The 11,651-nt window shown below is 41.5% G+C and overlaps 1 protein-coding gene across 1 annotated transcript in view; it reads right to left on the bottom strand.

The window, feature by feature from the left end:
* sema5ba (sema domain, seven thrombospondin repeats (type 1 and type 1-like), transmembrane domain (TM) and short cytoplasmic domain, (semaphorin) 5Ba) overlaps positions 1–11,651 on the bottom strand; it is an 87,961-nt gene that overhangs the window by 7,639 nt on the left and 68,671 nt on the right. The window contains exons 16-19 of the mRNA XM_013914151.1: positions 9,018–9,188; positions 4,406–4,474; positions 3,719–3,856; positions 1,158–1,202 (exon numbers count right to left, since the gene is read on the bottom strand). Coding sequence (XP_013769605.1) covers positions 1,158–1,202; positions 3,719–3,856; positions 4,406–4,474; positions 9,018–9,188 — 423 coding nt within the window. The remainder of the gene's footprint in view (positions 1–1,157; positions 1,203–3,718; positions 3,857–4,405; positions 4,475–9,017; positions 9,189–11,651) is intronic.

Here is an 11,651-nt window from a genome sequence, read left to right as displayed (position 1 = left end):
TTTTTGCTTGGAGGAACCTTTTGGTGTGCTACTGTGGTTGACGCTCATACTTTAAATCCAGTGTTGTGTGGGGGTGTATAGCTGCAGACTATATGGCAGCACTTGTGATGAGATCTGGTGCTCATTTAGGTACCAATGAGTAGACTTTCACTTGCTGTTAGGTTAACTGTTTCTTTTTCGTGTTGAACCTATTTGCAAAGATTTTCTTTCTGGGGCAGATACTACTTTCCCTTTCTGTATACCAGTTACACTATTAGAAATCTCCTGTAATTAGAACCCATTTTGCCTCGTATTCCTATAACCGCCAACATTCACTTTTACTTCCCACCACTTAATTTGTTCCTGTGGTAGGAAAATTGGATTTAGTAAGGGGGTGGATGTCAGCTCATTTGTGGGCCAGGTTGTATGGAAGCCATTTTAATGTTGCCTTCTATTGTTGCTTTTTTGTTTTCTCGTTTCAGAATAATTTGCAGCGTCAACGCGGGGATCGTGATTTTTAAGGAGAGTGATGTTAAGCCCCTCCCCCACTTATTAAAGCCCCGGTCTGCTGTTTTGCTGGCATGGGAGGATCGTCAGGTAACATAGGCCACCTGGGTCTTGCAGGATATAAAGGTTGGCCCAGGTGAACTAGTTAGTTGTGCAGGGAAATACTCGGACCATCCATCAGCAACCAAATCACTTAAATCACTGTTTTCCCCAATCAAATACTTCACAAGGTCATCTTTACTATGTCTTCATGCCTAAATGCACTGAGCTCCTGCCATGTGGTTGGTTGATTAGCTATTTAAGTTAATGACCAGTTGAGGTGTACCCACTAAAGTTGCTCGCAAGAATATAAAGCAAGACTGAAATACGACCGTCCAGGGTTCTTTTCCTGATGTATTTTGTTATCAGTGCAGTTAAAACATCTGTAGGACTTTTCTATCAGTAGGTAGGAGGCCATTAAAAACATGAAACGAAAGAGTTGTCCTCCTGACTGGCTGTTAGGAATTCTAACAGACTATAATAACACATATGAAATGGACATATAAATATATACAAATGTAATGTATGAAAACACACATCATGGACAGACATCTGTGGAAACATACAGGGGGAAAGAAAAACCCTGAACATGCACAGGGAGATGAAGCGGAGGCAGCTGTTAATCCACTTACCTCCACAGTGTTGGTCCTTATCAAAACCAGATGCAGGGAGAATGACTGCAGAGAGGAGAGGAACACACAGTCAGACACACACATGCATGCACACACACACACACACACACACGCATTCCCTGGTGTAACAGCCTTCAGAACACAACAACAACTGGTTGCAACATCAGGGGAGTTGACACATGCTGAAAAAAGATGGTAAATGAAAAATTTAAATGTCTCCTCAATGATGCACAAACGGTCCATGGAGATTTTTTTGCTTTTAAAAATCAGGGTATTTCAAGAATTTCTAGAGGAAAATTGACTGTTGAGCGAGAAGCAACAGCCCCATTGAACTGAACCTGTCTAGATGCTGTGATAGAAACTAAGGGGCAGGACAAACATTTATAGGTACAGCATGACCTTTCTACCAGCTCCACTCTCATTGAGCTTCTTCAAAGGAAGAGGAGGAGCAGGAAGGCCTGTGGCTTTCAGTTGTTAAATATTGCAGTTCCTCATTGGACTGAATTTCTTTAAAATTTTCAACTTCTTCACAGCTGCCTCCCTTGTGCAAGTGACCTTAACAAATCCATCCTTCGCCTCATTGAAATCTGCAATAAAATTAGATGTGATTTGCTGTTGTGACAACCCATTAATATTAATCGCCTTCGTCTGGACTCATTAGGGATTCTTAGCCTGGAGAGGCCTATGCTGGCAGGCCATGAAAGACCATTTCAGGAGAAACTTTCTGAAATCGGCATCAGCAAAACAAGGTGTGCCGAGGCCAGTTGGGTCAGCTGCTAACTTATTGCATTCACATGGACTTAATTATGGTTAATCAACATGAGCAAATGAGTTTTGTGCACAAAGAGGATGTCGACTACAAAGACACAAACAATATGTGCTTTTATTTATGGATATCTGTTTTAGGATGAAGACCGTGATGATGCTGATTCTGCGTACGTACAACCTGGACAAACAAACAAGTTATGGCTTTTGGAGCGAGCTGCCAGTGAAGATTTGGCAAATCAAAAATCTTGGCAAAATGAAATCCTGAAGTTGTGCCTTATATTAAGCTTGAGTAAACCCACAAATTGATGTCGAAGCACTAACATGATGATGATACTGAAGATTGTTAGCCCTGGTTTTGGTTTGTGTAGTTGAGCATTGTTAGATAATAAACTGATCAGCTGCAGGGCAGAGTGCCAATATTATCATTTATCTAAAAGGGGACGTGGTATGCTTTTCTTATTTTATCTCATAAATGTGTATACTGTTACTGTAGTAGATCACCAAAGCACAGAGGCCAAGTATACATAGGAAAAATCAGCATGACTGTAAACCATGCAAAGGTATTCTGATAACAGTCCAAGAATAAAAGTATGTAGTTGGAAATGAGCATAACAATTCTGAGACTTTCAGTCATGTCTAAGCAAAAGCTTTTGGCTGTAACACAGTTAGCATGCATACACTACACATCTTGGAGAGGTAACTCATTTTATCAACAGAAGAAAGCATGTCAGATGAATAACAGCAGCGCACTTAACAAAACCCCGAAAATAACAGCAAAGCAGTGGAGAAACTTTAGAGATAAAGTCAAACGCAAAACAGGATGGAGAGCGATATATGTGAGAGGAGCCTTCCTTCTGCTCGAGAGACACTATTTGCAACCACACACACAACTGATCAACTTTAACTAATTACACGACTTCCATTCCATCTGCTCAGTTTGTAAATTATGACTTTTGTCTTCTCTAAAAAACATTAATAACTGCATAGACATGAGTAAGAGTAGCCCATATTACCAGTTGTTTCACACACCTGTTGGTACCAGTAGATCAAGCTGCAGTAGAAGACCTTTCAGGTTTGAGTGTGGGGTGGGCATTGTATTGATACAAGGACACCAAATATTGATATTCTGTTAAATGATTACCTTATTTAACAGAAGGGTTTGTCACAATGGGTCCAGTCATGTTTCACAAATCCCAGCACAGCTTAAAAATGACTTCCTACAACAGGTTCGTTTTTAAGTACAAGCATGAGCCACTTACCGGTAGATATTTTGTCATTGAATACAAATAAGCCCTCTGACTATGACTTACATTTTTTCCCCACACTGACAACGCTTTCAGAGCACGTCAAAATGCTCCAAGTGTCTGAAAATATTGTCAGCCTCCTGGGGGTAACTATTAGTTGTGTTGTCAGTCAGTTTTGTTGCCATTAAAATGACACAAAATGTACAAAATTTGGAAAAACAAGAAACAGACAAGGCTGAGCCACTAGAACAGCTAGCTGTTTGTGTACCCTCGCTTTGCACATCAAAAATGCGTGCTTACAACTTCCCATAAAACAGCATCATGGAGTTTTTGTGACAAAGGCAAGCTAAAGCCATGATGGAATAAGTGAAAAGCAGCGTGTTTGGTGACATTCGAGGACACAAAATAAAATACAGGCTGCTCCCTCAAAATCAGAGAAAAAGGAAGGACGCTCGCAAGGAGCTCTTGAGAGGCCAACACTGAGCTCTGATGAGAATGTTGAAGGGCGCTTCACGGTTACAGTATGCATCTGAGAGCCGAACAACTCACCGGGTATTTCATTGCAGTCTCTACGCTGAGTGCTGTTCCCCACACAGGGGGTGTTGCCCTGAGCACCACACACACGACTCCTCATCTGCCGGCCTGAGTCATCACAGGCCGACCACAGCGACCAGGCCATCCAGCCACCTAAACACAGGAAAAAAGAGCAATAAATAAAAACCCCAGCAACCACAAGGCCACATCAAGCTCACCCTCAGGCCTGGAAAGCAATGGGCCCACCCAAGCTGTCACCACCTGCGGGAACCTTTCACATTTCTGCACAGCCAAAAAAAGAAAAAGAAGAAAAAGAAAAAGACCCCAAACACACCGAAAGTGTTTGTGATGTAAACGGGATTGGAAGAGCAAACCAGAAGAGTTTGTTTAGTGCATAGCTGAGATGTTTGTCTCCCGAGCCAAGCTTTCGTGCTGTATCCCCGCAGCAGGCGACCGAGCAGTAAACAAAAGACTCCCACCAAAGAGGAAAGAGAAAATGCCCAACTTTCAACGCCTCCCTTTGAACCGTGCACTTGCTGCACTCTTTCGCTCCCTGTATTTAAAAGCACCAGAGTGGAGGGAGCACAGGCTACCACAAATGAAAACCTGATGAAAAGCTGGTTTGTTATTCAGCGCGCTCTCAAGTGTGCAGTTTTGGCAGAGAGAGCCTCAGTGGAGGCAGAAGGACAGGCCTTCTTTTACCTTTCCTATCAGGCGGACGCTCACCAACAAGCTGCTCTGCTCTCTGCTCCATTCGTTCTGCACAACCACCTAGACACATGAAACAAACTGACCAGCTCAAATGTGTGCAATAACCGTGCATCACTACAACCGGCTTTAATTGCTTCATTTATTCCCATTTATTTTTGTCACCCAGACGACCTGCGTGATCACACTGTAGAGTCGGAAAGAACAGCATCAGGCCTGCGGGCTGCTCGTTAGTATTCCGTCCTGACAGTCCTACCTGCTGTCCTCCATTACTGGTGGAGACTTTAATCAAATGACCTGCGACAGAGGCATCAAATATCCTCGTGACTGACAGCCAGCTTGCCTCTAATTACACATGCGGCGAGGTCGGCAGCACCAGGAAAACCCCAATAGATGACTGATGTTCGCCTGTCAATAAGCGAACAGATGAGGAGACAGATAGGGATCGAGAGAGACTGCCGGCAGCCTACTGGTGCGGGGTTAACAGAGATTGTTGGTCCGCGTCAAACAGGAAAACATTAACCTGATAAAGGAGGCTGATTAGCATCTTGGCAAAGAGGGGAAAAGACAGAAAGTCATTTACCTTTCTTTGTCTGTAATTACCGAGGAGGCTGACTGTAAGCGTTACCCTCCGTGTGAATGACAGTCGGACTAATTTAAAAGGAAAAGCATCTGAAGAAGGTGACTGTTAAGAAGAAACGGCTGTTGAAATCTGACAGAAGTCATCTGCACTATAACACATCTGTCTACACTCACACATACACGTGAGCATCCCAGACAATGAATATTTGTCTGGGCCTGTTTTTGTTTGCCAGCAGACTAAACTGGTTATGGACAAATCAAGTGTGTGATCATGTATGAGTTGTATAGTTTTAATGTTTTATTTGGGAACAGAATGGTGTGTATGTGTAAGTTTGGTGATGGAGTTTTTATTATGAATGAATGATGAATTTTTATGAATTATTATGTCTATTTTTATGCTTGAGGACAACAGATAGAAATTAGCCCTTGGCTATAATCTGGTATGTTTACATTCATGTATTTTTTTTTTTTACATTTATGTTCATTAACATGCACTGTCCTAAATAAATAAATAAAAAAAAGAAAGAAAGAAAGAACAGATGACAAATCACACGTTAGCGACAAAATAAGGCTGTTTGAAATGAAACCTTAGAATCAGAATCGGGATGAAACCTTATGAGTTCGGCAGGTGGACTTTTTTCCCCCCATCCTCCTGGATTAGCAGGCAGATCTCTCATGAATATTTCAATGTCCTTGTGGGAGCAGAGTAGAAGTGGAGGGGGGGGGGTGGCTTGTTTTTATACATCTCACATATCATCACATGTGGGGAAAGCAAGGCTAACCTTCAAAGTAAAAGGGAAAAGAAGAATACTCAAACTTTTTTTGTTCTTATTTAAGTCTTCTTCCCTTGTGTTTCTGTTATTTTAACTTTTAAGGTATAGATATGTTCTTAAACTAAATACATAAAACTTACCTGTAGTCATAGCTAGATTGTTTTATTTGTCCAGGTATTTAGGATGCCCGCCTCTTAGATGTTTTAACCTTAGCAATGAAAATGGACATAAGTCTGCGTAATCCACAAAGTTTGGCAGAACATCTGAATTTTACACGAGGCCACAGATCTGAAACAAAGGTGTAGCATGAACTGTTTTATATTCCACTTTCTTTTTGCTCTGTAAGGTCAGTTTAAAGTTAAGAGACTTAACGTAGTGCACCAATTGCTGTCTGGAAGCTATACCATACTCACCATCTTATCCTGGACAGACACTGTGTGATTTTTGGCCCATTTTGAGCCGATTTTTGAGTCGTGCGACCGTTTTGGCGATCGGCCCGATTTTGGCCTTCGTCGTGCGTCGTGCATCGTGTAGTATACGTGGGGTAACGAGACGCGATTAACACCTCACGACCAGCTCCCGATCATCAATCGCTTGGTCGTGAGGGTGTCACCGCAGTTTGTCACACTGCGCACGCACAAACACAAATGTCAGTGAAAAAGACGGCGCAGCGTGTGATCTGGACACAAGCGATGGAGGCACAACTTGTAGAACCATCCGAGCCCTTTCGATGTGGCCTCACAAAATTATCACGACACAACAACCGTGAAAATAGTTGGATCTACACTGCTGCTCAATCACAGCTGCCTGATCATGTTTTTCATTAGCAATTTAGCAAAGTTGATGGTGGTGGTGTGTCTGTGTGAGTGAAAGACAGAGAGGGAGCAAGCAACATTATTTTTGTTATAACCTTCATTTTATGGACGCACAGTGTGAGCACTCAGGTCGCATCAGAGCATCTGGTCGTATAGTGTGAGACCTGCATCGTGACCTATGAACTTCTAACCCCTGCGAGTCAATCGTGCAGTTTGAGCAGGAGCTGAATCGCGCGACTGGAAAAAAAAAAATCGCACAGTGTCTGCCCAGCATTAGTCATGAATGCTAGATAAACACTGTATCACTTTTATTAAATACATTGAGAGAAGTAATTATTTGATCTCCTGTTGACTTTGTAAGTTTGTTCAAAAAGTGAACAATCATTTTAAAAAGAGAAATAACATAAACCAAACATCCAGAAAAAGCACATTACATAAAAGTTAGAAATTGAATGCAATAGTGTGTCATTAAGTGGCTTAGTACTTGCAGGAAAGCACAGCAGTAAGTCATTTCTTGTAGCTTGCACACATCTCCTTTATATTTCTTGGTTACTGCTTGGCAACTCGAAACTTCAGCTCTTAATTGTTATCAATCAATCAGTTATAACCTGTAGAAGCCAGAATGGGTGGGTTGCACTTATTTCACTGTGACACGCAAATCAATTTTCAATTGTTTGATTTTTTTATGTAATGTAGGTTTTCTTCATTTTGGTTGATATTCTATCTCTCCATTAAAATGAATGTGTTATCTAATACTATGTGCTTTAAGAGGCCTTTCTGCAGCTACTCTGCTCACACTCTGCAGGTTCATTGATATGTTTGTTTTGTATGTTTTGTCCACCTAATATTTTTTTTGTCTTCAGTCTTGATAAAGAAAGAGAAAGTACTTGCTACAGTATTTAAAGATGGAGTGCTCCAGTCTAGAGAAAGTTAATTGATATTTGAACTCAGCAGCCAAAAACAAAGGTTTCATTGCACCTGCAGAAAAAACAAACAACCTCTATGAAGCTGAAATAAAGTGCCAGGTCCTCCAATGGCCACTAAGACTTTGTTAAAGGTTAAGTAAGGGGCATGACTGCAACTTACTCAACCTTTATTAGCAGGTGAAACAAAGCAAGCAGCTGTAGCTGGCAACTCTCCGCTACAGCTCGCACCACCACTAATTAAATTCACTGAACTGCAAATATTTAACATGTCTTTTGCAAAAAAAAAGAAAGAGGAAAAAAGAAGTAATAAATAAATCTGTGAATTACAGACTGTTCAAGATATATTACTTAGCACAAGGCAGCAGATGCCTGTATCTGTGCATTGTAAGGATACAGTTTATGGATGCAGCTTGCTAAGGAAACTTGCCAGCCTCAGATGATCACTTAGGAATCCACCTGCTGGTCTAAATAAGGAAACTAACTTTGGCCTTTGAAAACAACATGGCCAAAATGCTAATGTTTCAACATGCAACGTCCTCTAACCAATGGATGATGCTGTGATGGCTATATCTATCTACACCCCACATTGACAAATTCACGATAGAGTGTTATTTATTCACAACTGGCCTATCTTATCAAAAGGTAACAAAACACACATTAAAACATAAGACCTTATCAGACAAATAACATTAAAGAAGATGAATTCAGCAACCCTCCAAAATAAATGACCCTCCTCCTGCAGCTCTCCCTTTCCTGCTCTAACCCCGTTCTATCAGATTCCTATTTAGTATTTTGCTCTCTGGAGAAGGCCCAACGTGTAATCTTTCAGCTGGAAGCAGCACAAACATAACTCCATTCATCTCCATAGTGAGCAGAAGCAATGTTCTTTTCTAATGCACTGCTTGTATTCAGGTGTGTAGCAAAGTGAAGCTGTGTGAAAGAAAAGCCAGGAGAGGTGCATGGGCCTTTGTCAGGCATGCTTGAGGATGGTTTATGATCGAAACGAGACCAGTGGCAGCAGAACTATCAATAATGAGCCTCCTGAAATCTGGCCAAATAATACAACATGGCTAAAATCCACAGAGAATAGCGAAGAAAATATGTTGGTTCTGTAAAATCCATCTCATAAAGCTTTTTAAGTAATATTACACACATACTGTCTACACCTGGGCATTCAAAACCTCAGATTGATTAAATAAGATATCCATATGTACCACAACATCAGTGGATCTCTTTTCAAAGCTTTCTGGAGGGGTTGCCATGGTGCTGCGAGTTCCAGCAGCACAGCAGGAAATGGCACGGTGGGAGGATGGGTTGTTTTCTGTTTATCTTCTCACATATCTAAGACCTGGTTTATTCATTAGGAAAAGATGAAAGAAGCAATTTAGCAAAGGGGACGACACAGAAATTACACGGTGTGGGAGATGATTGCCTGCCCGAAGGTGTGATAAAAGCACCTGAGCAGTGGTGACACGGCAGAACAAGATTTTGAATTTCTATGTGACCTTACCATCGCAAGGGTGTGTGTTGCATAGGGCTTCCTCGGTGTGTAGTCCTATGCAAATGTCTCCACCATTGGAAGGCGCGGGGCTGTTACAGGAGCGTGTCCGCTGGTAGTGCCCGCCACCGCAACCCACTGAGCACTGAGACCAGGACGACCAGCAGGACCAGGCACCGTTCACTGTAAGGCACATAAAGGAACGTGTCACATAATCACATACCGCTCTGACTGATATGATAATGTGCTGGCTGTAGATGCACACTGCACCAGTAATGACATTTTCTGAAGGCATACTGGGATTAATTTAGCTCAGTCTGAACACCACGGACATCTAATTAACGACGCCAAGAAGGGATCAGATATCACATCCTCCTACAGCGATAGTTAGGACTGCGATGCGTGACATTGAATCCTTTACAAGAGACAAAGAGGTTGATATGCAACTTTGCAAATGAATATTAAATTTAGCATTTTCCCATTGTATATTACTCTGGTTAGCATTGATTGATGTTTTTAAAGTGACATTAGTGTGTGTGCTTTCAACAGCTGGACTTGAGACTTAAAAACAGAATTCAGTTACAAGTTATCTGATTTTAAAAGCTGGTGTTTAAAGTGTTGCAGTGCGGTTTTGATGACTCAGAAAGATCTGGGCTTTTTGTCAGAGGCTATGTTCAGCTGCTCCTTTATTCACAAGGGGCTGTCACAGCAGGTAGGTCCACATATTTGATTTGGCAGCTTTTTTTCCCTCTACCAGATGCCCTTCCTGACGCAACTCCAAAGGGATTTGTGTCTTCTCCTAGGATTATACTAGGGATGTATCACTTGCACCTTTCAATTGCACCTGCCTGATGTAACCCCAGGCTATATGAAAAAACAAAATGTTTAAACCCTGATGTAAAGTTGCTTGTTGCACCAACTGCATATTCTTTTTGGGCATTTAAACCTTGTGCAAATGTTATTGCTAAATATAGCAAAGCCAAACAGAGCATTTACCCTACCTATTAGAGCCCAGCTGGTGGAGATGGGCTCAGGAAGACTAACAAATAGAGAAAAAAGAAAAAGAAATGGTGCTCCAACAAACACAATTTGTCCATGATGGCTTATGTTTGCATTTCTTTTTCATATTACAGGCATCTATCATTCATTTCTGTCTTACTTTGAACTACTCTTGCACACACAGTCTGTGCCTGTGCTCTGCTGTCTTCCTGATCACATCATAGCCTACTTTGTCATTACTGTGTCCTGCATTATATTGATTTATTCTCCCCATAGGTGCCGTTAATGTTTCATTTGATCTAATCAGAAGAGGGTGACTGACTAACTGAATGGCTGGTTGACTGGCTGATGTCTGTCTGGCTGACTGATGGGGAAGAGCAGTGTTGCCAGGTAACATCACAGTGCTGCAGAAAATTCCATTAGCTGAGTGGATTAGTGTGACACCGAGTAAGGCAGGCTGTGAGCACTTAACTCTGACTAACTCTCACAGCCAGTCCCTGCTCTGCCTGACTAACTGGCTCTTTACCCGGCTGACTGGTTGAGCGTCTGACTCAGTGAGTTAGTGAACAACTCACTGACTTCCTGACTGGCAGTTTACAGTTTTTCTGACTCGTCCCACCTGTCTGCCTGTGCCCCTGCGTGGTTGACTTGCTGTGTTCATTTACATTCAGACATATGAAGTCAACCATGTGTTTGCCCGGCTCCCAAGACAAGACACTGACGTGAGTCAGAGTGAAAACTTTGAAACAAACAAACAAAATAATTATGCCACGTCTGGTCACTCTGTTAATCAAAGACTTGATTACGAAAGTTGAGATCAAGCTGATATGTCAATTTTAAACACTTAAGACTTGCTTTGATAACTGACTTTTTCCATTTGATCTAATCAGTGTGTTGATTTAAAACTTTGATGGGATGAGTACGGAATGCCAATTAACCCGGAAACGTCAGGTGAAAGACCAAACAGGGCGTCAGTCGCCTTTAAGATGCAAATTTCAAAATTATAGGTGACTTTCTTCTTGAGTGTGAGTTATTACATTCAAAATATTTTCAGAAAACTTGACCTCTAACCTCTGACATTGAGTTCAAGGTCACAGACATTCAAACTCATCCGATATTTTTATTAGCTCATCGATAGATGCATGGAGGTATTAATTTGAAAATCCTACGTCAGCCCATTCTTGAGTTATCACAGCAGCAGTGTCTACTAATGACCAAACATCAGCTACAAAACAAATCACTTTAAATGCGATGAGGGCTTGTTCTGGATTTTTAAATGGTTTGGACATGATCTTCCTTTTTTTAAAATTTGGTAAGGAATGGATGAGAGATGGATGAAAAGGCAAGCTGTCCAGGGTGGACTCCACCTCTCACCCTATGACAGCTAGCTCCAACCCCCCACCCCCTTTCATTGTATAAAAACAGCCATCACCTAGATGAGCAAATTTTAGTTTTTGATATCCAACACGATGCTGTATAAATTCTTAATTATTATTTGCTGCATCATGATGCTGCTGTATTATGCCTGTGTGTTATCTATCTATATCTTTGTTTTAACCTGAATCTAATATGATCACCTTAGAAGCCTTAACTACCTGCTGTTAAATCTTGTTTGGGAGAGAGCCAGTCAGAAGGAAGCTGACTTAA

This window comes from Pundamilia nyererei, unplaced genomic scaffold (assembly GCF_000239375.1).
Source record: "Pundamilia nyererei isolate P.nyererei 1_Seehausen unplaced genomic scaffold, PunNye1.0 scaffold00175, whole genome shotgun sequence".
In the NCBI taxonomy this organism is placed as follows: Eukaryota; Metazoa; Chordata; class Actinopteri; order Cichliformes; family Cichlidae; genus Pundamilia; species Pundamilia nyererei.
The sequence above is the reverse complement of the archived record's forward strand: the minus strand, read 5'-3'. Positions and strand labels throughout refer to the sequence as shown.